The sequence below is a fragment of the Ictidomys tridecemlineatus genome, chromosome 7, assembly GCF_052094955.1.
Source record: "Ictidomys tridecemlineatus isolate mIctTri1 chromosome 7, mIctTri1.hap1, whole genome shotgun sequence".
Classification (NCBI taxonomy): Eukaryota; Metazoa; Chordata; class Mammalia; order Rodentia; family Sciuridae; genus Ictidomys; species Ictidomys tridecemlineatus.
In genome coordinates this window covers 176,027,906-176,055,118 of record NC_135483.1, presented here as the reverse complement: position 1 = coordinate 176,055,118, position 27,213 = coordinate 176,027,906, and the positions used below count along the sequence as shown (strand labels likewise).

The window sequence follows — 27,213 nt, the reverse complement described above, 5'->3', positions numbered from 1 at the left end:
GGATACTGCATGAGCAAAGAGCGTAATGAGCAAGTGTGTGGTGTGGAAACTGGAAAGTGCTGCAGAGGTTGCAAAGTATGACTTCAACAAAGGTTAATGTTATTCTATATATTTTTTTAGGTCAGAGAAAGCCTGATAATATATTTTTTTATGTGTATAAAAGCCTTCAAATAATACCCAGCACATCAAGATCTTAGCACTTCATAGCAACTTAGAAAATTCTTAAGGAAGATACAGTAGCAGGAACCTTTTTTTCCCCAAAACCATACACAATGCAAATGTCTTTAAATGAGTAGCAAAGAGGATTTCTTTAATTTTTGATGGAGAAATTGTATTATTTGATCACTGGCATATTCATCTCTACATACAACATTAATTAATTAACCAGCTTCCACTTAGGAAGAAAAATAATGTTAGGAAGGTATTAGGTGACCAAAGTAGACATGGTGCCTGCCTCATAGAACTTTAAGATTAGGACAAAGTCATGTTTTTTTCTCTTTGCGAGTGTATTCCTATTTTAGAATGACATAGATCATCTCTAATTCATGTGTTTTATCATTTTATGATTGTTTCAAAAATATTTTTTGTAGCCTTTGCTACTTCTCTGAGATCTCTTACATGTTAATTTCCTTATCCCATGCTATAATAAAATAATTACTAAACAGTCTTAATAAAATAATTACTATAGTGTAACACTGACGAGAGGAACTAAATTAATGTTGCTGAACACAAACTATAGGAGAATCCTTTGGACAGAGAGCAAGGAATGGAACTAGCATTTATTGAGTACCTCTATGTGCTAGGCACTATGTGAAGAGATTTCTTGTATTTTATACATTTGTTTTTTAAAGTGTCTCTGGATATTGTTTCAGTTTTTAAAAATAAGGGAAAACTTCCAAGATTGGTAGACCAAGGCTACTAACGTATTCTTTGACTCAAGCCTTTGGGATTTGAAATCAAGATGGTTGGATTGCATCAGGTATGGTCAATTTATGTAGCTTTGACAGGTGTGCTTGAAAAATTTGTAGGTCATAAGTATCAGTTTGAGTATTTAAAATAAGGTCTGACTTACTCCAAAATCTGTTATATAGGTTATTTACACTTCAAATATTATAAAAGCAATGTTTTCATTTAAGGTGGTACTTTGATTTTAATGTCTTATTTTCTGTTTGTAATTTTTAATAGTGTTTTTTTCATGTTTATGGGTAATTCAAGTGAAGGTTTCAAGAGGTATGTCAGAGATATAAATTATCAAAAATATGAAGGAAAATAAATGTAAAATGCTTTTCTCATGATCTAAATGAACTGCTGATAACCTGCAAAACAAAGTAAAACTTGTCCTTTGAAAGTATAGTTCAGAATAAAAAACGAAAACTTGAACTGTTAGAGATAGTAAAAATGTCCCTAGTTTTATGGATACAATAAGTTAATTAGCTGAAAACCCATCCAAAACAACTGGCACTAAAATTTGTGAGTCTTTTTGGTATTCATCTAGAGTTAAGAATGGATTTTTTAAATTCATATCATTATCTAACTTTGAAGAAGGATATTTTTAACTACTGCTTCATAATAGATAAATTCTGATGGTCTAAATATCCCTTCACATCTCATTTAGTTAGGACTTTAAGTAATTTGAGTGACATAGGATATCACCTCCATATGTGTTAAGGTCCAAACATTATACAAGTATAGTTTTTAAATCATCTTGCTGAGAGGCTTTACTTTATTTACATTATTAGCACAGATTCCATGGGCATGTGTGTGTGTGTGTTTGTGTGTGTGTGTGTGTGTGTGTGTATGTGTATATATGTGTGTATATGTATATATACATATACACACACACATACACACATTCCCTTATTATAAGTATCATCGCTTCTGGTATTCTGGTATATATACCATAGGATAAGCTTATGACAGGTACATTGGTGAATAAAAGAAAGCACTTATGTGACATTTGCTTTACCTTGTATATATGTTGATATTTTTAGGTAGCTATTTTATTTCCTTAATTTAGCTGTAAATGAGGATAATGCTCATTAATTATCATTTGTTGTATTCTACAATGTAATCACAATTTTATATATCAAGGCTTTCCTGTATATTCGTGGTTATTGGATTTTGTGATCATTTGTTCACTATATAGTACAGGACACTGAGTAGAACAAAAATCTAGGAAAACAAATTCCCATTTAACATAATATCAAAAATTGTAGATTTTGAATAATTATGTAGGTATACTTCCCTTGCTTTTAACTGAATCTTGCATTCTTCCAGTTTTTTTTATAGAGCTCTCTTAGGTTATAGAGTTCTTATTAAAAATTACTGTGTCTTTTAAAAAATGTATTTAATAATCTGTTTGACTTTGTAGCCTGACCTGTGACCTTTACCTTTGAATATCCTTAATGGATTCAAATTCAGGACCCTAAGGAGGGAGGATGGTAGGAGCTGTGTGTTGACTCACTAGTTTAGTACAGATTACATTTGATGTTAGTCCTGGCCTGACCTTAGTGTCTCACTTCCTCAGGGTCATAGTTTGTGGTTTGCTCCCAGGGTTTTGAGTTTCTTGTCCTTAAATTCCACTTTCTGCATGGTTAATTTCTGACTACCAACTGTATGTACTCCATTTGGTCATACTGCATTGCATTTGAACTGTTGTTCTGTCTGCCTGGATATCCTGCCTAGTTTGGCAAGTCTCTTCAAGTTTCAAGATGGAGTTTAGTCATCTTTTTGGAGAAGCCTCCCTTAACCCACCCAAACTTTTTTGTTCATCTTTTCCTATACTAAGTGCACACATGTATTAAAGTATTCATCATGCTGTATTCTCATCATTTGTTGACTCTCTGTGGACTTCTGTCTGAGCTTCTTGTAGTTCAATAAGTGTTTAAAAGAGTAAGTGACTTCTGCTACTTTGAACATTGCCAATCACCTGTTTTGCATCTACTTTGAGGATATTAGATACTGGCATTTAAGTGAGTCTTCTAACAACATACATACCTACTCTTTTATTTCTTATTCTATAATACTGATTTCAGTGTATGTTTGGGCCATTCTCCAGTTGCTGATTGCTGTGATAATCACTGAGTATCTGTGTGTGTCGTAAGTCTTCTTGACTTACCTCATGTGCTCTTCCTGGGCTTGGCATGCCTTTAATGGGCTTCCTGGTGAAAGCTCCGTATTTATCTTTCTAGCCTATAAGCTTATGATTCTGCCTGACTTAATAAATATTGGACAAATGAATAAAAATTCTAATTGCTTTTCATCAGTTTTAATAGATTGATAAAAAAATTCCAGCCCAACACACACATGCACGTGCATGCGTGCGCACACAGACACACACACATACTCTATAAAGGACTATTAATTATTAGGAATAACTTAAGAATATGTCAAGACTATCAAACAATCCATCTTTTTTAAATGGATAACAGAGCAATTCAGGAGGCTGAGGCAGGAGGATAACAAGTTGGAGGCTACCATCAGCAACTTATTAAGACTGTCTCAAAATAAAAACAAAAAGGATTAGGGATGTAGTTTAGTGGTAAAGCACCCATGCATTTAAAACAACAAACAATGACAATAAGAAAAGTGATGAAAACCATGTGTAAAATAAATAAAAACTAAATGCTTAAAAAGCATCTTCAAATAATTTAATACATCTAGTACATTTTCATATATCTTGTGAATATTTTTAAACATTAATTTTCAAATTTATAACAAATTTAAGATGAAGTATACAGTTAGCCATAGCACGAAATGCTTTAATTTTAATTAAACTATACAGAACTACTTATCACTGACTCAAAATCATAAGATATTCTAACAGCCTTGACAACCTCAGCACACATGGCAGGTGAGCGGGAAAAGACAACTTGTTAAATTCTCTCTGTAATCCATTTTAAAAAGATGGAAAGGAGGTACCTGGGCATGAAGCATGACTAGATTAACTCTGGTATTATGTAGCAATGCTGCAGGGATTATGGGGAAAAAAAATACTAGGTGTAGGGTTTGATCCTATTTCAGGTATTCACTTGGGATACATCCCGTCTGAGGAGAACGGCTAAACTTGAAGTTTTTCAGTAGAGTTAACTTTAAGATGATGGGCTAGTCCTGTCTTGTCAGCTTGATATAGCAGAAGATAGTAACTACCATCCAGCTCTTGTCCTTTAGAGATCTGGAAAGACATAACTCAGTGAACATCATTGATCATGAACACAGTTGGTTAAAATGAAGGACAAGAAAGACATTAGCATGCTAGAAAAAACTGAGTTCTATTCTGTATGGTGGTTTGCACATCTGGCCCATGAACATGGGTCAAACAGTTGGGAACTAAATGGTCAAAATCACTTTATTTCACCAAAAGATAAGTTTATTTTTATTGACTAACATTTCAAAGGAATGAAAAAACAGTATTTGAGAGGAAAAAACAAAAATGGGTCTATTTTCCTGGCTTTGAACTATTAGCTGTATGATTTTGCCCAAGTCAATTGAGTTTTCTGGGATCCAGTTTTCTTACAAGTTTATTGAGATAATAATACTACGTACTTCATATTGTAGCATTAACATCTAATGAGATAAAAAATTCACAAATACTCTGTGAATTATGTAGAAATAAGACAAATTTTAATTACAAATTCATAAACAAGTAGAATATTTCTCATAACTTCTGTAATTTTCAGTAAAAAGCAAAGCCCTATTTTTATTAATGTCTGTTTTCATTAACACCTATTAGTTGTATTATTAATGAGAATCACTGTGATATTTCTACACATGCTTATAGCATGCATTGATCACATACATCCACTCTCACCTTTTCATACTTGTCCTACTTGCCCCCGACCAAATACTGCTTTTTAAAAAATAGGTACTTTCAATGTTTTTAACAGAAGATGAAATGTTACTCTTCACAGCTTTTCAGTTTCTTTAGCAATTTGAATCAACTCAAATTTTTCTACTTTTTCTACTCTTCTCTTCTAAAATGTATTAAGCTAAACATAAATCCATGTATTCATCATTTTTTAAAGAACATATGGGTAATATGTTTGTAGTTAAAGATTTGAGGGCACATGCATGTGTAGATTTATCAGTGGGATTTCTAGTAGGATCATAAAGCTTTAAAGCTAAAAGGATTATATAATTTAGATTTCAAACAGTTATATACATACATATATTGTATTTACACAATTTAAAGTAAGGTAAATATGTTCATTTAAGCTAATGTAAATATGATCTTTTATGAATACATAGAATGAAATCACAATCAGAAGCTCAAGGTTCACTTAAAACAAAACAAAAAACCCTCAACCTGACAAGTGATAGCTGCTAGACTGTTTTCCAATTTTATCATTTGTATTTTTTTGCTGTTTTCACCCATTTTTTGCCAGAATTTGTTATGCATAAGAAATAATTATCAGCAATGGTTTAATATAAATTTGTAGAAAAAGTTTCTTCAATTTAGGAAGTTGAAGAAATTAATATTCCTGTGATGAGAAAAGCTTCAAATAATAAATAATGATTTAACTGGAGCTACAGAATACTAAAATTTATTTCTTGGTATATGTGTGTGCTTTTCAGGGATACATTTTAAGAACCACTAGTATGCACACATGACAAATGAGTACATGTATTTTTTCTCCCTTGTGATACTCATCTTAGAATTCTGATAGCAGAAAATTAAGTGACTAGGAATTTTTAAAATATTCCTCTTTACACCAGAATTGATGCAGCTCATGAATATAATATGGATATTTATATTATTATTAAGCTGCTTATGTAAAGATGCTCCACAGTACTTTAGGTAAATTTGTGCTTTTGTGTTATATTTTTGTTGTTCTGAGGAAACCAAAATTTTCCCTTAAATAAGTTTTATATCCACTATATGCTTACATATTTTTAAGTTTATATACTTGTATTTCTTAATAGTTATTTTATAGAATTGGTTGATAGAAGTGATACATTGTTTGTGTTTCTTTTAATTTAAAATAATATTTGTTATTAGTAGATAACAGAAAATAAGTCTTAGCTTCTATGTTGTAAGTAATGCTATGTCAGTCTTTACACACATGTAGTATAAGCCCAACCAATATGTTTGATTTAAGAATTCTGTTGAGTAAATTCTAACTAATATTCAGTCTGGATTTTAATCTTTGACATAAATATTTGTATAGAACAGTTCCAAACATGTCAGAATAACTTATTTTCTTTAGCTTAGTGATATATTGTGTTAATTACTAGTGAAAAGCAAAATGATGAACAAATACTTTCTAGTGTTGTGTCCCTGTCAACTGTGGATGGATGTGTCTCTTCAAAGTTTCCTGCTTTTTGTTGTCCTCTGGTGTGATTATTAGATCAATGCTCTGGATGTTTGCAACAAAATAATGAAGAATATTTTGAATATTATAACTTTTTTAAGTTTGAGAGGATATTAGACATATTCAAGGGACTAGAGAAATATGATTATAGAAACGGGGTCATATAGGTACACTATTCTTGACTTCAGAGGTTGTTAAAATTCACTTTTCCTCCCAGTCTCTGGATTTTAAGAGGTAATTTTCATATCATTCTATCTATAGGTCTTTTACAAATTCGTATAGTTCTTTTGATGTTAACAAGGCTTTCATTTTCCTGATTTGCATTTTATACATTTAAGGTGAGTTTATATTTTGGAAATATAAAGTGTACACCGATTTTCTGCTACTTTTCTTATGAATAAAAGTTATGTCCTTCAAGAGTGTAACATGTGATCAATTGTACATTAAACATTTGAATAGTTCTGTGTCTTGCTGTAGAACATTTTCATGATTTTGAGCAAATGTATGTTGCCAATAATGAGTAGTGATCATTTACATCATGTTTCCTGGGAAGTATTTTCTTTTAAGTTTTTAAAAGTTCTTCTCTAGTAAATATATATTTAGTTCATTTTTACTTACTTAGTGGGAAATTGAGATACTAATATTTACCTCCTTTATTACTCACTGACCATAACTTACCAGAAAATTTAGGAATCTTATACCTAGTTCTGTGCTTGGTTTATGAACTATGTTAGTTTCCGTTATTAACTTTTACTTATGATGTTTCTTCACCAATGGAAAACAGTTCTCATTTTCTGCCTCCCCCCTCCAAAAAAAAAAAATGAAGAATATGCCCAAGTGGAAGAATTGAATGTTTTTTAGCATTTGCATCTTTTTTTTGTTGTTGTTTTTTACACTTTCTGCTTTCTTATTCTCAGGACAACACTGTCTGTATTAGATGATAAATATTCTATCATGACACTTATTGATTCATACATTATTCAATGAATTTTAAAAATGAAAAGTTAGTTGGACAAAACTGGAGAAAAAGAATAAGTTTAAACAGAATAAAACATATAGAATAGAGCTTAATTTGAGGCTGCAAATGAATGGGTTTCAGTATAGTAGACCTCATATTTATGTTCAATATGAATTTAATTTCATATTTCTTCTACTGTACTTAATTTTTGAGTTGCCATTTTTAATGGATTTTTATGGGCGCTTAAAACAAGAGCACTAGTAAATACAAAGTCTGATGTGCCTGGGCTTGAAAAGGTACCACATCAATGGAGAAACAAAAGTAAATAAATACAATTCTCTTATCAGGCTTACTTTTAAAAGTGCTGAAACTCACTAAGGCTTATATAAGCTCATGATTAAAGTTGTAAGATGGGTCTTTTGCCTTCTCTGTTTTAGAATGAACTGTTTGATGACATATTCAACCATAGGATGTCTTTAATACCCAATGAAGATAATAATAATAAGATCTGAAGAGTTTAGAGTGTCTATTGCATCATTCCCTACTATCATATAATACTATATATTTTTGGATAGTTTTACTTCATATAGATGCTGGTGAAAAAGTGAGTTTAAAAGAGAATAAGTCATTGACTAGAAATACATGGGAAGATCACCACTTGAAATAGGGGAAAAAAAAAAAAGCAAAGGAAAGGAATCTGACCAATTAGTGATAAAAATTTCCGAGTTACTGCTTTTTTATTTTTCATCATTAGCTGATTTGATTGGGAAAGGAAAAGAGATTTTAATTTTACCCTTGTCATGCAGTGCAAGAATTCAGTGTTTCAAAATGGAACTGACAAGTGAATTTCATTAAGACTGATAATATGGCAGCACAGTGAAAGCTTGCAACTCTTATCAGCACGTAGAAATTTTAACCAAGCTATTAGTTTTTGACCAATGTTCTATTACTTGTCATAGCCATCTAGTATTTAATGATGGTGAATAGAATAGGTTGGTAAGACTTTTCACTTTAAGTGTCTGTTCTATCTTTGTGTGTGTGTGTTTCATTTAGTTTTTCTTAAAGGTTTTGTTCACATTGTGCTGCTACCTTCATGATGAAAAGGCAGTTATTAGATTATTTTATTTATTTGTGATGGACACATCTAGGAATTAGTACTGAGAGCTGCCAGTTGATACTGACATATGTATTTTCAACAGTAAATATTCTGCTTTTTTTATATAATAAAAGCAAAACTCCATATTAGCAAAATTGTAATTAAATGAAGGTATTTCTGACACATGGTAGAGCTACAAGTTCTTAGTTCCATGAATTTAACTGAATTTCTTTGAGCCCTTCTCAGTTCTGTGCCTTTATTCTAATTGTCTCCGAATATACAGACTCTTGTAGTATGGTATCTCCCCTTGTCTCCATCTGGTAGAAGCAGAACATGAAGGGAGGACCATGTCTAGTTTGGTGGTTACTGTATCTTTGGTGCCTAAATGGTATATCTGGTATAAAAGTTGCATACCATGAATGTTTGTGGAGGGAATGAACACTCACACTTTTGTAAAGGTGTAAAGTCCAGTTCTTAGATAGACTGCATTTGGTTCCTTTTCTTTGCAGATTCTTTGCACTTTTGAATTCATCATGTTGCATTTCACTCATTTGCATGCTGCTTAGAATTCAGTTGTTTTGTTCAATGTTGTATGGCTTCATTTATTTTGAAATGTTCCTTTATCAGTTAATAATAAATATGTGTATAGTTGCTGGTAAGATGTGAATGGCAGTATCAAGGGGAATGAACTTTACGTTTCCATGTTTATATATATTTTATTTCCGCAAGGTTCCCTTAGAGGCCAATGATAGGCATTATGGGATTGTTTGGCTGATTCAGAAACACAGTATCATTTAGCTTTATGATGTGTTCCTAATCATCAGCTTCCTTTTCTAGCAAATGAAGCTAATTTCTACTAGAAAGATTTATTTGAGAATTAAAAATGGCTAACATTGAAGGACACTCAACTAAGTGAGTCTTTACTAAATGTTAGTACTCTTCCCTTTCTGTTCATTTGCACATTCCATTGCTAGCCATTTCACAATACTGGCCCACCTAATGAATCCATTTCCATGCCCACAATGGTACTGGATTTAACCGTTAGGAACCTTAGATCTTTCATCTCCAGTAATACTCTTTTGAGAAACCTAGACATCATCGTTGACTCTCCTATATTCTTTTTCTTCCTTTCAGCCTGTATGTTTTGTCACTGATATCTGTGCTTCCCTTGCATCCTGTATTGCTCTTTTCAGAGAAATACCTACATTGTTGGTAGACTCTAAGTTGTTCCTGTCTTGCTGACCCCTTATATATCACCCCTGTGTCTCCAATATTTGGCAGTGTCTAGTGTATGGATTGCACTCTGTACATATGTATTGAATGGTTGAGTGGATTTGCCTATTTGTCAGTTTTTCTGGGAAAGAGATGATGTGAAGGCAGCATGATGAAAGAGTGAATCCTCTGACCCAGAACACAACCTTTCCATGCACATTCTTTATACATACTTAATGTAAGCAGGAGTAAGGATGTTAATGTATGAACAAAGAAGCTAAGTTTCTGTCTGTAAAAGCTATTTTCAGAACTATATATGACTATATATTATTCATTTGTTTGTGTGTTTTTTTCCCTTGTGGCTAAAACTATGCTATTTAAACCTCACTTGATGACTTTGTAATCACATACTCAAAACTCTCATTATTGTACATAGTTAAAAATAGGAGTCTCCGGATTTCCATGTTATTTGAAAAACTTATCAGTATTTCATTGTATTCTCGTTAACCTTATAAATCTATAATTCTGATGTCAGCTGGAAATGTAAAGTTTCATGAGTAACAGGAAGTTAGTTTAAATTTTGGAGAGGTAAGTTTTTCCTTTCTCTGAGAATAAAGGTTGAACCAGGCACTTGAAAATAAATCTAGTCCTGAAATACATGAAAATAATATTTTACTGGTTTTGTGTTTTTAAAGTACTATTGCTCAACTCAAGGAGGGCTACCTTGCCATGAGGCACATTAGTCATGTAACAGGTTTAAACTACTTAGGAATAGTACTATGAGGAAGAAAATAAAATTGATTCAAATGGTAGTGTCAGATCAAGGAAAGAAGACAAAATAGCTCCATCTTCCCAGGCACATATTGTTAACTTTGTTCTGGTGGCAGCTTTTGTGGTTTATTTAGGTTTCAGCTTGTCCCAGAAGGTGTTGCTATACTGTGAAGGTGTGAGGAGTGCAGTAATGGAACAGGCTCATAAACTGTCTTATCACTTGGGCCTTCTTGGGCAAACCTAGCTTGAGTTTCTGAGTGGTCAGCTTGACATTTTAAAGCAATGAGAAGTTGTGTCATTATTCCAGACTACTGTAGTACTTAAAGAGAAAAGATTTAAAGTTCATTGCAGTAATTGCTGACAGCTTCTATTGAATGAGAGGTGCTTTTAGTAAGCTTGTGTTTCTTTGAAAAAAGACAACCTATTAGGAACGTGAAAGAGAACAGTGGGGCTTGTTAGACGAGAGTGACAAAGATGTAGGTTTGGGCAGTTTTGCATCCCTAAAATAATTGGGTACATTTTGAAAGAGAAGATGAAGTAAAATGGCTTTTAGCAGTTATTCATGTATTCATGGTCTTTAAGCAAAGAGAGACTCTAGACATCTGAAACTAACTCTCTATATATTTTCAGTAACTAAAAGATACAAAACCCGGTGGCCAGATCGGCATAGGGAGCAAGGTAGCCAGCATGACTGGGCTTGGCACAGTCCATGTGAAGTGCTGAGGCAGCCATCCCCACTGTAGCAGCATTCCCCACCCTGGAAACCTGCAATTTGCCTCTTAGTCCCAGATGGGGAGGAAGCTCGCAAACAGCCGCAAGCCATACATAATGGCAGGGTTCACATCCTGAAAGGGACAAAGTGGAAGAAAGGAAAAATTCAAGAGTCTTCATAACATTATCCAAGTCAAGGATTTTATGCCTTCTGTGAAGGCTGTAGCACTCTTTAAAGTTTTAAGTCTGTTCCGTTTGTTTTGAGTCTTTTTCGTCTTTTGGATGCCAGCCAACATTCAACTAAAGGAAACACTTGGGGATGGCACCTTCTTCACAGTGCACTGTCTTCTGCTTAAGTAGCAAACATGTGCTGTTAGTAGAGTGTCCCACACACATACCAGCAAGGCTTCCAGTATGTTTATATACTGTGCATGCGTATAGATGGTCACACTAAACTATGCTGTTACTCATGACCTTCAGAACACAGAGAGATCAAGAAGTAGCAATGCTGGAGTTACACAAATTTTTACTTATATAAAATATGAAGCATCCTCTGGTTGTATCCTGGAATGGTAGACCAAAAGGACAAAGGCCCTGGCCTCTGGCAGATAGGCTTTTAATTATCTTACCTGCATAAATAAATAGTGCATTCAATTTCACAGAGAAGGATGCCAAGCTTCTTGGAAGGCAACCGTACAAATTTAGGTGACAGATGAGAGCCTAAGCATTACATCACAAGTTAATAGAAGAAATAATCAAACCCAGTTTATATAATTTTTCGTGTCCTTATTGTCTGGACAAAAAGCATCAAGCATTTTAAGAGGGGTTTATTTTAAATAGATAAGGTACTCTTCATATCTGAAAAATGTACTATTTTACCTTTCCAAACTTAAAAAAGCCATTTATATATGCTTTAACTCTATCAGTTCTACTTTGCTTTCTCTGATTCATAGAACTGTCATCACTTTAATGTTTCATCTACTTTAGTTATGAGCTTTAGAAAGCAGGTTAAGGGGTGATTTAGAACTGCAGACAGACAACACATTGAATAATCAAAACTTCAATTCACAAAGAGAAGGATGGTATGCTTGAAGTGACTACAATTTAAAACATGTTATCTTTTTGAATTAGTGACCTTATGAAAACATTTCTTGATTATTTATGACCTACATTTTGCACTGAGACTTCATAGTTGTTGCATATTCTGGTGTGGTGTGGGGTCCTGTTCTGAGTCATATTCTTACCATATTATTTTGTAGTGCATAATTGCCCTTGTAAAAGGGAAAAATGCTCTACATATTTATCTATATACATACATTTTACCAGTGCCACAGCAGGGACCATGTCTGTCTTGTTCACTGCTGTATCACTGTGTGTGATACAGAGTGTGTACTCTATGAATAATTTTGATTGAATGATTTTTAAGCAGTTCCTTCCTTCAGATTCAGATGGTTGAAATATAAGCCTTCTCATAAGCTGATACTACTTTTCTTTTGAATTTACTGACATTCCAGCATTAATTCTCTTTTACTGTATTTTAAACCTACTTTGACTTCAGCATGTCTTCTATGTATCTGTTACCCATTGTGCATATGTATTCCAAAAAAGAGCATCATTCAAATCCAGTGTATATTCACACTGTTCCCCTTTTCATGATTGATTCCTGCCTAAAGTGTCATCTAGCTTCTACCTTTATATAAATATTATTCAACTTTTATTATAATCTTTAAAACTTTTTTCACTGATAAATGAAAACATGAAGATGATATGTATTTATGGGCAACTATCTGATGTTTTGATATACGTATACACCATATAATATTCAAACCAAGGTAAATATACCAATTGCCTTTTTTTCTTGGTGAAAACATTCAAATCCTTTCTTTTTGAAATATATAGTATATTATCATTATCTATAGTCACCCACCTGTGCAACAGCATGCCAGAACTTCTTACTCCTTTCTAATCATAACTTAGTACCCATTGATCAACCACTCCCTGTTCTGCTTTGGTAAAAGCCATTCTTTCTGGAATGAGGTGATAACTCATGGTTTTGATTTACACTTCTGTGAAGGTTAGTCACATTAAGCATTTTTTTTAAACACACAAGTTGGCCATTTGAATACTTTGATAAATGTCTCTTTTAGGTCTATTGTCCATTTTTAAATTGGGTTATTTTTCCTTTGCTATTGAGTTCTTTGAATTTCTTATATGTTCTGAATATTAACCCCTTATCAGATACGTAGTTTGTAAATATTTTCTCCCATTCTATAGATTGTCTTTTCACTTTGTTGCTTGTTTCCTTTGCTGTGTAACAGATCTTTAGTTTGATACTGCTATTCAACTATTTTTTGTTTTTGTTTGCTGTGCTTGGGATCTTGCCCAGAAAGTCCTTGCCTATTCCAGTGTCCTAAAGTACTTCCCTTCTGTTTTGTGTTTTGCTTTGCTTGGTACTGGGGATTGAACCCAGGAGTGCTTTACCACTGAGCTACATTCCAGGCCTTTTATTTTATTTTATTTTTCATTTGAGACAGGGCCTTGGTAAGGTGCTTAGGGCCTTGCTGAGGCTGACCGTGAACTTGCTACTCTCCTGCCTCAGCCTCCCAAATTGCTGGAATCACAGGCTTGTACTACCATTCCTAGTCTTCCCTTATGTTTTCTTCTAGTAATCTCATAGTTTCAGATCTTACAATTAATACTTTAATCCATTTAGAGTTTACTTTTGTAACAGATGAGAGATAGGAGCCTAATTTTGTTGTTCCACATATGGATATCCTGTTTTCCTAGCACCATTTATAAATGACTGTTCTTTTCCCACTGTGTGTTCTTTGGACTCTTGTTGAAAATCAGTTGACTGGATTTGTAGGCTCCCTTTATGTTTTACTTCTAGGCTCTCTTTATGTTTCATTGGTCTATGTGTCTCTTTTTTTATATGGTACCATGCTGTTTTACATTCTACAGCTTTGTAGTATATTTTGAAGTCAGGCAGTGTAATGCATCCTGCTTTCTTTTTTTGCTCAAGATGGCTTTGATAATTCAGGGTGTTTTTAGTAATTCCCAAATTTTAGGATCATATTTTTTTCTAGTCTTTTGAAGAATGCCTACAGGTTGCATTGAACCTGAAGATCACTTTGGGTAGTATGAACATTTTAACAACATTGATTCTTTTAAACCCTGAAACAGGATATCTTTCCACTTTTTGTACATCCTCTTCAGTTTCTTTCATCTGAGTTTTATAGTTTTCATTGTGAAAATCTTTTACCTCTTTGTTTAAATTTATTCCTAAGCATTTTTACAGCTATTGTGAGTAGGATTGCTTTCTTGAATTCCATTTCAAATAATTAGCTTTTGTTGTATAGCAATGCCATTGAGTTTTGTATGTTGATTTTGTATCCTGAATACTCACTGAATTCATTTATTAGTTCTAGCAGTTCTTTTGACGAAGTCCCTGAGTTTTCTCCACATAAGATCATCACTACCAGCAGTGACAATTTGACTTTCTCTTTTCTAAATTTGGAGTCCTTTCCTTCTCTTGCCTGATTGCTTTGGCTGGCACTTCCATATTATGTTGACTAAAAGTGGTGAAAGATAGCAACGTTGTCTAGCTCTAGATGTTAGAGAAGAACCTTTCAGATTTTCTCCCATTAGGTATAATGTTAGCTGTTGGCTTAATACATATGAACTCTATAATACACAAATCTGGAATTAATATCTCAAATGCCACTTCTTTCAGGAAGCCTTCTCTTCCCTGTACTTCCCTATAGCAGAAGGATTAGGTTTGTTTGATATTTTACACTTACGAAATAGCTTCATATTGATCTTTCAATAGGAAGCAAATTAACTCTGTTATATATCAAGTATATTTAATACTCAGAACTTATTATCTTGATTTTATAAATGAGAAAAATTGAGACAGGTTTCCTAAAGTCCTGTGACTACTAAGGTGACAAAACCTGGCTTCAAACCCTAGGAATTGGATGTAGATCCCATGTTCCTAGCCACAGGACTGAATTGCTTCTTTGATTGACTGTACAATTGCTAAGTCTTATACTTTTTTACATAGATAATATTATCCTCACTTTTATAGTAGCAAATGGGAGATATCAAGTGACTTAAGATTCACATGTTAAGAGTTTAAACACAGGTATTCTAATCCATCGTTTCCATTATTACCTAGTATCTCATATCTTGCTTTATAACTATTTTTTATCTTCTATTATGTATGTTCTGTATGCCTACATAAAGTGTTCATTCTTTAAGGACAGGAAACTATATATGGTTATTGTTAGGGGAAAAAAAGCACTGTTGCTATGTTATGGAACACAGCTATCTGGCACACATCTGTTAAAATTTACTTGGCAATTGTTCAGATTAGTCTCCCTTAATCTCCACAAGCTTTCTCTTTGTCACTACTTGGTGTATTTTATTTTTTGACTTTTCTAATTGACCAATTCTGCATCTCAGGGCCAAGTGTGGATTCTTTATATTATTCTCTACTAGAGAAGTGTTTATGGAAGAGCACTAGGAAAAGAACCTCTGTGGGCTTGATCTCAGTATGCATGACTTGTGGATATTTGAATCCAGAGTACAAAGAGCTGTTGGGTTCCCCTGTCCGTTGACTTCAGAGAGCTAACAGAGCTGCTGAAGTAAGTCACAGGGCTTTGGATCCTCCCTCTGTCGCTGTTACCCAGTAATCGAAACCCTGCTCTATTCCTTATCTCTTTCTCTTTAGTGTGCAGTGCTGCCTTCTGACCTGGTTTAAGTGTCCTTAGTGACCTCTGGCAATCTTGTGTTGTGGTTCCTTTCGGGAACATGCCACTTGGCTACATTTAATAGTAATGATTTTACTTCTCATAAAAATTGGTTTAAGAACTGTGTAGTCCCCTTACTAAATAGATAATTTCACAATGCAGTTTGCTTCACAAGCCTCCCACAGTTATGTTAAGCAGATGGTTGCCAAACACCAATTCAAAGTCAATTGCTCTTATATGAAATAAAATCCATGCTCAGAAAATTTGGCAGTATAAGCTGGTCTACTTCCAAAACAGGCTCTTAGACACATTTCTCTTTACCCAAACTTCCAAACTCAGTACACCTGCATTAGACATGGGGTATAGATGGTATGAATTGATGCAAAGTTATCATTCTTTAACATAGTGAATTCTTTTTCTTTATCGATAGCTAGTAGCTGCTTTGCTTTTGATGACAGGGGACGTAGCAAGATTTGATCACCAGTTAGTTCTGGTTTCAGTCTCAGCTGACTCTGAATAGTTGTGTCACTTGGACATGTTACTTCATCCATTCTGAAATGCTTCAGTTTGCTCATCTGTAAAATGAAGATAAAATTACATACTTCAGAGTGGACCGTCATTATTAAATCAGTCAATGTGCATAGTGCATAAAGTGTTTCCTGTCATACAGTTGTCCTTTAATTAACATAATGTTGATGTTTTGTGTTTAAAATATAACTCTACATTGTTATATTTATCAACAGCTAATTGATGCAAGGTCTCAGTGACTTACAAAGAGATGTCTAATATGTCAATCAGCAGCAATAGTTCAACAAATGTATACTGGTATATGTAAATGTATGCAACAATAGGATGGTTTTATGACTGAATAAAGACCATATTGACTTTCAAGGACCTTATTTTATAGGCAGTATGGATCTGAGGTACATACACAATTGAAATCACTGTAATGTAAGGTAATATAAGTTTCAAGGAAAAAAGTTTGAGGTCTGAAAATATTAATGAATAGGGTAGTAGAGAAGAAAACCTTGAATGGCATGTTTATTTTGCTAGAGATACAGGAAGAATTTCAGAAAATAATAATTGGAACAAGGAAAAATTAAAGACATGTAGGATGTTTTCCGAGAAAAATAAGAAAAACAGTTTGACTGGAAAAGATGAATAACTGAAGGACTATGAGGACATATGACTAAGGGATATGATGGGACAACACTGTGGACATCCTGAAGTCACACATCAATATTTGTTGGTGTAATATAGCAGTATGTAATTTGTAGGCATTGAAGATGTCAAGACTACTAATGTGAGCTCTGCTTTAAGAACATGAATCTAACAACTGAATGAATTGGGAGGGTAGAGTATGGCAAAAGAAAGAACAGTTAGAAGACTGTTGAAATTGCTCCAGATGAGAGTTCATCGGGGGCTCAAGAACATGCAAAAACAGAGGTGAAAAAATGGAATTATATAAGTGTGACTGATAATGAATCTTGAAGACTTGGCAAATGAAGTCATACATTCATTTACAGGCTGGAGAAAGGAATAGGCTGTTGTTTGCCTGTGGTATTTCTATTTAAACTAGGCTTATTTTCACCACATTGTATAATTCTCATGAACTAGTTGTCTGCCAAAAAAACAGAGACTTCATCCTTGGGCTACAGTGGTGCCATTGTGCTGTGTAATTAGATGTGTGTTTTGATGATGGGCATGCCATGTAAGGTTTCATGCATCATGGGATATCATTAAGGAGTTAGATGTTTTAACTTTCTTTAAATTTTACATTTTCTTTTAAGAAAAGATGGAGGACACTTTGTTTTCAAGGTATCTCTAAATGTAAAGGAAGTCCTATGTGAGTTGCTCACAGGTGTGTCTTACTTTTATACCAATAATAGACACAAGACTCAAAACCTGGCCACAAAAGAAGTCCTGAAAGGCCATCCTCTGTAAACTGTTGGTTTAGAGATTAAAATTGACAATGTTGACTTAGTCCTCAAATTGCTGTTTTTATGTACACTGATAAGTCATAGAATAACAAGGAATAAAACAATTGATGGAAAAATGGAAGGGAGGAAAGAGGGAAAATATTGAATATTGATTCTTCAGTAATTAAGTATACTTCTTATACTTACTTCTGCCTTAAGACCAAAGAAAATTTAAAAATTAGTGGTTAGATTTTTAAAAATGTGATGTACATTCCATTTTGATAGAAACTATTAACTTAGTAGTTCAGTTTATGAAAACTTAAAGTAGTTTTCTTTTGTCTGACCATTTTGGACTTAAATTCCTGGTATTCTCTTCAACTCATGGACAAGAGCCATTTGTGTATGACTCACTTTTGTCCTAAATATGACATTAATGTCAGGTTACTTGCTTCATTGGAGAACGTATGGTTTCATGGAAAGATGGGTATACTAAGAGACGAACAGCTTGAGTTGATATCAAGCTGACATTTACTTTCTATTCTTTGCAAAGTCACTTAATCATGGTTCCATGTGTTGCCTATGGCGCTTTACCTGAGATTTAATCATTCTGAGGCAAAATGAGGCAGAATACATATTATATGAATCATAAAAGCTATAACTTGTTATTTTTCTCTTATTATCATTACTAGTATTATTAGTTGAAGGATCCTAGGTCCTTTGTCTACAGCGATCATCCTGTCTAGCCTGCTGTTTTCAGGACATCAGATGTTACTTTTCCCCATATTTTAGATGGTCAAGTAGCTGAATCAGGATAAATAAAGTTCCTAAAGTCCCTCACCTAGTTACATGGTAGAGGGAGAGGTTTCCTGCCTTCAGGTACAGATTAAATTTTACTGCTGTTCTTGAAATAATAGTAGTATTTCAGAATTCGTATTGCCTAGATCTGAGGTACTCCAGTGGGTATAATAAATACCCAGTCTAGCTCTAGTGGAAGATGAGGAGAAGGAATGGGGAGAAAACAGAAGGTGGTGATGCAATGAGCAGGCTGAGCATGCCATGACCAGTGGCTCAGGTGCACTTCACTACACCAGGGTTTGAACTTGTCCAACCCTTTACAAAATCGAGTTTAAGGATGTTGTGAGGGAGCTGCAAGATTTATTCATTTATTTATCCACAGTTAAAAGGAACAAAAATTTGATATTACATGAAATTTTGTTGAAGAAAATATAAAAATTTATTTGCATATACCTTAAAATAATTTTGATTGTGCTGATTTTGTTTAGACTGTTGATAGATTTTTAATGAATAACTGTACTTTACATCAGAGTTTTGAAAGCAGTTTGGTTTTCTAACACATTATTTAAACAGCTGCTGAGCTATTAACACAGATTTAATCATGTTTGGTGTTTCCGTTTTTAAAGTTTAAATAAGCACTAATCTGTACTAATAAACATTAGTGCAGATACAACTTCAACAGATTATTAGATAGATGTATTGGTTCAATTAGTGTGTATAAGACCATTTCATGTATCTGACACAGACTGGGACAAATTGATGCTTATAGGTTTAAAAATCCCTTATGTGCTCACTTGAATTTTCACATGACAGAAACCAAGCATATAAAATTCCACTTACATGTCACACCTAAAAGGCCTTTTTCCACTTTGCTCAGTATGGTTCTTAAGCTTCCTTTTATTTGGCACTGTGAAACAAATATTTCTTAAACTCCCTTAATATTAGCTTCCTTTCAAAATTAAAAATTTAAAAATATGGTTAGGTAACTAAACAGAAGTAAATCATTCATCTGACAGAAAGTAATATAAAAAGCCCGTTTTATATTCTATATGATTACTATGTTTTAGATGCTTTTAAATAGAGAAAATAAATTGTATTTTCTCTGTACTGTTTTCTTGGCTAGGAAACTTGGCTAATTTGTGGGTTAGTAGAGTCAAGTAATAAGTTTTAAATTGTAGAACGTTTAGTTAATAAATTAAAAAAGATTTTAGTAATTATATTTTCTGTTCTGTTTACTATGATAGTTCCGGAATTTGGTGACAAAAAAATGAATAGAATTATTTTTGAAAACCCAGTTACAATTTTGCAGATACAATTTATTCTCTGTATTTGACAATTCAAAATTAATATTATTTATCGTGCATATAAAAATGTTTTTGTCAAAAATAGTAAAGTAAAATTTTCTATTTTTTTTTAGAGAGAGAGAGAGAGAGAGAGAATTTTTTAATACTCATTTTTTAGTTTTCGGCAGACACAACATCTTTGTTTGTATGTGGTGCTAAGGATCGAACCCAGGCCACACGCATGCCAGGCAAGCGCACTACCGCTTGAGCCACATCCCCAGCCCCCAAAATTTTCAGTTTCTAAGAAAAAGCTTCTTTACATTTCAGTTCCATAAATTTATTATGTATCTAAATTGTATACCTTATTCATATGTTTACTACTCTTACTCATGAACTCTTTCTTTCATGGCCTATTTCTGTATACATACTGTACTGTTAATATAGTTTTCTTTTTTAAGTTGGTAATAAATCTTTTAGTCTTAAACCTAAAATTTTAAGCAAAGTGTAGGCAAGCAAGATATATTTAATACATATTTTCTGGTTCTATATCGGGGGAAGTGCTAGGATCAAACCCAGGACTTTCTGCATGCTAGACAGGTGCTTGCTCTATCTACCACTGAGCTATACCCCAGTCTCTTGTCTATGATTTTAAAAAAGAATACAACGTTGTCTTTGTTTCTTAGTGGTTGGGAGGATGAGTTCTGTAAGTATAAGGTCCAAAAGTATATGTATCAACATTGTACACTTTATTTTTTATTTCATTCATTCCAGAAGGTTTTCAACTTTTTAAAAAAATAGTGGTGGCATATAAAATTGCCATTATAACACAGGTTGAATAAAATGAAAATTTTTAAGAATGTCATAAAATAATGTAAATTTGCTCTATTCCATTTTTGGATTGTATCAATTTTTCAATGATACATAACTGTCTACCTGTGTAAGTGCTTCTATTATTTCCTTATTTGATATTGCACTAGTGAATAAGAGGTAAATCTAGCCTAACCATCTGCCTGCTATTATGTATCTAGAAGCGATAATTATGAAGCCTTTGAATGTAGTTACTGAAGAAAATTTATAGCTAAAGACTGTTTGGCCTGAAAGTTATTTAAAAACACTCCCATATAAGTTTCCTTACCTCTTGTCATTGTTGTATCATTTGAAAATGGAGGTTACTATGTATTTTTATGGGACCTATAAGTTTAAATTCTAATGTTCATGAATAATATTTTGAAAGTAATAAAGAAGAGTGGGGAGGCTTATATTCATAAGCACATTTTTATTATGATGCTATTTTTCTAAACATACATGTAGAATGTTTTACCCTGGAATATATTCAAATTTTTTATGTGCAAACTTGATCATAAAATTCTATCTTGTTAACTATACTCTTTCGTTTCCATAAGTTCACAAACCTCAGAATCTACTAAAAAATTTGCTATAACTACTAGTTATAAGTTCTAAACAGAAGGCTTTTACAATGAAAGTATAAGAAACATCATTATCATCAATGACTGATTGCCTGTGTACAAAGTAACTTTTTCTTAATCAATAACAACTTAAAATTGGAATTTTGTTTTTAAATGTAGACAATATCATCTCCTTTTTAAGAAAACAAAAGTTCTTTCTTTTCTTCATTGAAAATATTCAGATATCTTCAAAGTTTACTTTTTGGTGACTACAGTGTTGAATAACAGAGCAAATTGATCAGTTAACTAAAATCTTTACATTATGGTGCTTCCCCACCCCCCGAATATACGAGGAACTTCTTATCATGAAATACACTCAAAGCTTCTTATATATAAACTTGAATATTGCTAATAATTTGTTCTGACAAAATGCTATTTTTGTCAAGGCATCATTGCTTGTCAGTGTATATTAATGTATATAAATCCCCACAGATATGCTTGAGTTTTATGTCCTTCATTTCAGATTAGAGGAACAGCTTGTAAAATTGTTCTTTGTTTTGAGATTTCTAATGTCAAGATTTCATTTCGCTCATACATTCTCCCACATAAATAAGAGAATTAAATCACTCATTTATGAGAATATTTTCCTATTACCAAATTGTAAACAAAATTCCATATAATGAAGATTAAAAATTTAATTTCAAAGACTTGAAAACTAGAGTACTGTGAATATTATTGTGTGATGATTAAGAGCTGTAATAGCTTCACGTATTATAGCTAAAAATAGTCACAATACAACTCTTTTATTAATATATAAATTATAATTTAAGGTTTGCTTAATATGCTACACACTTGAATTTAAACATTAATGATTTAAATTAGCTTCTCTTCAATACTAAAAGTAAATCATGAGAGAGTTAAGATTCAAAGACTAATTTATTTAATTAGTTGCTTTTTATCTTAGAATTTCAACCTAATTTCAGAGAGCTGGGTTAAAAATTAATTACCATGTGGGTTGGGGTTGTGGCTCCACGGTAGAGTGCTCTTCTAGCACATGGGAGGCTCTGGATTCGATCCTCAGCACCACATAAAAATAAATAAAATAAAGGTACTGTGTCCAACTGCAACTAAAAAAAATATTTAAGGAAATTAATTATTATGAGATTTTTGTTTATATATCGACTGCCAGTTTTTGAAAAATATAATCTATGATATGTATATTGCAATGTGTGGTACTTTATTGATTTACTATATTGGGACAGGAAATATATTCATAGAAGATAATATTTAATAATAGAAAGTAAAACATATAATAAATTAGATAAATATATAATTCCTAAAGTACAGAAAAAAAGTTCCAGCAAAAAAAAAAACCAAAAACATTTATTTTAAATACAGTAGTTCCATCCAGTATATTTCTCTAGGAATAGCAGATTCTAACTGTATTTTTTATATGTGTTAATTTTTAAAATGACATTTTAATACATGTCTGTTTCCTATTCTTATAATATTCTCAATAGGGAAAGAGAGAATGTTTATAAGGTCAAGTCACAGTCTCATAATTTTGTGCTGTTTTGAAATTTGAGAGGCCTGTAGTTTTAAACTTAAAAGCTTTTAGGTATTTATTTCTTCAGTTATGAAATGGAACACAAGTAAATTTTATGCTCATTAATTGTAGCTTATCAAACTCTGGCTAGTTCAGAAACAAAACTAAAGGCATTGCTGTGAAGCTTCTACATTTCAGTACATCACCTGAAATCAATGTGTAGGATAGTTTGCTCACAGGTTTGTATTAAGTCATGCTGAATAAAGTCATGTTTTTATTTATTCTCAATTTGTCTTTTAAATGACAATTATAAATAAAATACATCACTACATAGTATAATCAGTAGCATTTTTCATTGATTAGAAAAGTCTTCCTTATCAGAAAAACAATACTTGGGGTTTTTTTGTAGAAAAGCCTACTTGTAGCAAGATATGGAACCCAAATGACAGAATTGAAAACTTTAAAAATTCAACATGTGAAATTAGCTTATATGCCATAAAATACCCATGAGTAATGAGTAAAAAGATAAAATATTTGCAAAATATATCATAAACACAAGAATAAATTCCTTACTACAGATTTAATAATCCCTATCCAAAATGTTTAAGACCAGAAATATTCCTGATATTAATCTTCTGGATTTTCGAATACTTCTGCATGTATAATGAGTTATTTGGGGAATGAATCTCAAGTCTAAACGTGAAATTTATTTGTGTTTCACACATAACTTTACACATAGCCTAAAAGTAATTTTATCCACTTATTTTTAGTGTGCCTAGTTTTGACAATGACCTACCACGTGAGGTCAGTTTTGGAATTTTCTACTTGTAGCATCATGCTAGTGCTCAAAAAGTTTTGGATTTGGGAGTATTTTAGATTTGGGATTTTCATGTGAAGAGATGCTAATCTTGTATATAAAGAATGTTTAAATTCAATGAGTAAAGACTGATAACCTCCTAGAAAAATGGCCAAAATGTTCGATTAAAAATTTTCGGGAAAAATAAAGAACAACTAAATTGTACAAAAGAAGATCAACTTTACTCAACTTAAAAAAAATATATAGACTAGTGAAATACTAGTTTCACATTGATAGTTAATTGAGGTATAAGAATGTCAGTAATGAAGACAAATAATCTTAAATTTCTAATGGTAGTTTAGATGAATGAATTCTATTACATCTAAAAATGGATTTAGGCCTGGGGCTGTAGCTCAGTGGTAGAGTGCTTGCCTCACATGTGTGAGGCACTGGGTTGGATCCTCAGCACTACATAAAAAGATAAATAGATATATTGTGTCCATCTACAACTAAAAAAATATTTTTTAGAAATGAATTCAGTCTTCTGAGTATGACAATTATGATCATAGCTGATTTTTGAAACAGGAATTGAGGAATTGTTATCCTTGTGTAGTAAAGTACTTAATTTTCATTTTTAATTCTATATATTATTTCACTTTTTTATTATGTCATGGATTCCTTAAACATATAAAACAAGTAAGTTTAAGGCAGTAAAACTCACAATCAGTTTAGTAAAATAAATCAGTGAATTCTGCTTGACTATCTCCTGCTTAGTACAAAATTTTTAAGCATGGTGAAAATATAAAATTAGATGAAATATTGTCCCTACTTACTCTAGAAAAACAGTAGTGTCATATTGATTTCTAAATAAAGTAAAACTTAGCGTAGTTGACTAAATTAGAGATGTGCCCAGCCAAGGGCCAGGTGTGGTGATACACACTTATAATCCCATCAGTTTGGGAAGCTGAAGCAGGAGGGTCACAAGTTCAAAGTCAGCCTCAGCAACTTAGTGAGGCACTAAGCAATATAGCAAGACCCTGTCTCAAAATAAAATATTAAAAGGGCTAGAGATGTGGCTCAGTGGTTAAGCACTCCTGGGTTCAATCCCCAGTCCGTCCCCCACCCCGACCCCAAAAAAAGATGAGTCCAGCAAGGATGCATATCCCTTTGGAGATTGTAATCTACAGATTCAAAGTTAATTAATCTGCGCAAAAATCTTATGCAATTAATACAGTTCTTTATGTACAGAGAAAAATAATAGATATACATGTTTGGTATATTTACTCATTTAATGCTCATATCAACCATAGCAAGTGAGACCATTGTTATTCCCATTTTATAGAGAACAAAGAATTTGAGTTCCTTAAGAATTTAAGGATCACCATCACTCTTACTATATAAACTATTTCAAACTTTATTTAGTAATCTGAATTCATTTTCTCTTTGAAATGAAAGACTAAGATTCAGAAGTTAAGTAATTACTTAACTTTAAGTAAATCAATTAATTCAAAATTATTCTGCTAGTGTCTTTGTGCTATGCTACTAGTTAATAGGGGTGCTCTAAAGAGAGCAGGGAAAGAGCCCTGTTGATCACACTCCCTGTCCCAATGAGTAGTGACAAATATGATAAATAAACAATGTGGGTTCTCCAAGAAAACACCTGCAGTAAAAAGAATTTCCTTACTTTTTATGAAAATATTTCCTCTATTCAAGTAGTACCAGAAAAGTTGTTTCATTTAGTAACTTTGATGTGATTTCTTAAGAAATTTTCAAGATCACTGGATTAAAAAAATCTAATATAAATTTAATATAAACTAATATAAATTGCTTCTACTTTTTGAAAAGACTCTGTCAGCAGTCCAGAATGAGGGCTGTGCCAATAGAATTCCAACTTTTCTGTGGGATGATCCAAAAACAGCAAACAGAGGGCATTGAATTTCTTAACAGTCGCAAGTGTATACATGTGTGTTATGCCATTCCTCTCACTTGTTGTTTTTTGTGTGTGCATACATTAGAGATAGAATAGCTTATTTTCAGACTGGTATGTTCCATAGAGAACTTTTTTCATAGAAGAAATAATGGCAAAGTAATTTCAGAGCATATGAGGTCTGTGCACTTAACCTTACCTGCATTTACACAGCTCTTAACTGAATATTGGTGTTTAGTTTGATTTTAGGACATTTGCCTGCATATGTGAAAGACATTTGCCGGATTAAGATCTTGAGTTGTTTCTCTTGCCCTGTTCAGAAGCGGGTTTATACAAGTTTTCAGATTTGAAGTAGAAAATATGAATATGATGATTGTTAAATTAAAAGGAGGCATGGCACAGTGAAGTTGGTAATATTTAATCTTGTGTCTTCCATACATACATCTCACTCTGAGTAGCTTTAGTGACAAACTCAAAAGCCAATGCTAGAATTATGTAATAACTTGCTTAATATGTAAATATTTGGGTTAAATGAATGTGGGCAAAAATAAAGGAGAGTCTCTTTATCTAAAGCTTTGCTGAGCCAGCTTTGCTTTTATGACACAGTTTCATTAAAATACCATAGAGCATAATATGCAACAACATGGTCTTTGTTGATAGGTAGTATACTGTTTAATATATCATGTGCATCCACTTAATAGAATGACAATGGGTAGAAAGGAGACTACTGAAAGCACATAGCATTATTTAAAATTTCTTCTTTTTAATTTGCAGCAAATTCAGTAAAGCTAGAAATGCAGAGTGATGAAGAATGTGACAGGAAACCCCTGAGCCGTGAAGATGAGATCAGGGGCCATGATGAGGGTAGCAGCCTAGAAGAACCCCTAATTGAGAGCAATGAGGTGGCTGACAACAGGAAAGTCCAGGAGCTTCAAGGCGAGGGAGGAATCCGGCTTCCGAATGGTAAACTGAAATGTGACGTCTGTGGCATGGTTTGCATTGGGCCCAATGTGCTTATGGTACATAAAAGGAGTCACACTGGTAAGCAGCTGAAAGAATAACCTGATGACTGCCTGTGACATCTGATGTTGATATTACCTGACATCTATTCTCTTTCCTTTTTATTCAGGGGTGGCAATGGTGAAACTACCTTTTCAGAATTCTGCTAGTATTGGATTGCTGAAAAGCAGAGAGTAGCCTGGGTCTTGACTTCCAGCCTTCAAATCTGAATAGCATATCAGAAAAGAAGTTTGGGATTCAGTTTCCACAGTTCTTAATATAGCAATAATATGATAAGGGTTCAAAAGGTATAGGAGAATTTCATTGTGTAATTCAATCTTTTTGTATTTCTATACATATTTTACCATACCCATGGGCAGGTAATATAGTTTGCTAGCCAAAAGTTTATACTACAAAATGGCACTCATACATTTATAAAGGGGTGAATTGTTTTCACTTTATCTGCTTAACTCCTTTAAATATGATTTTCCATCAGTCTTTGCCTACCACAGGTCTCTGTAATAAGCAGTTACTTTCCCTAGTTCAGGAATGTTACCATTTTCCTATGAATATTGGCTATAACTCCTAAAGGAGATATGTAGATTCAGATATGACAAAGGGTGGCAGTATGGAGTAGAAATGTATAATCATGGAATTGGGTTAAAAAGAAAAAGCTCTCAGATTAATTTAATATACACTTTAAAGATGTAAAATCCTTCATGAACCAACCAA

The 27,213-nt window shown here is 32.9% G+C and overlaps 1 protein-coding gene across 8 annotated transcripts in view; it reads left to right on the top strand.

Annotated features, from left to right (window-relative positions):
- Ikzf2 (IKAROS family zinc finger 2) overlaps positions 1–27,213 on the top strand; it is a 153,751-nt gene that overhangs the window by 68,578 nt on the left and 57,960 nt on the right. For 7 of the 8 annotated variants that reach the window (XM_021730738.3, XM_078017963.1, XM_078017965.1 and 4 more), the window contains one exon: positions 26,257–26,523. In XM_021730738.3, the coding sequence (XP_021586413.1) occupies positions 26,257–26,523 (267 nt within the window). The remainder of the gene's footprint in view (positions 1–26,256; positions 26,524–27,213) is intronic. The other variant, XM_078017966.1, reaches the window with a different exon arrangement.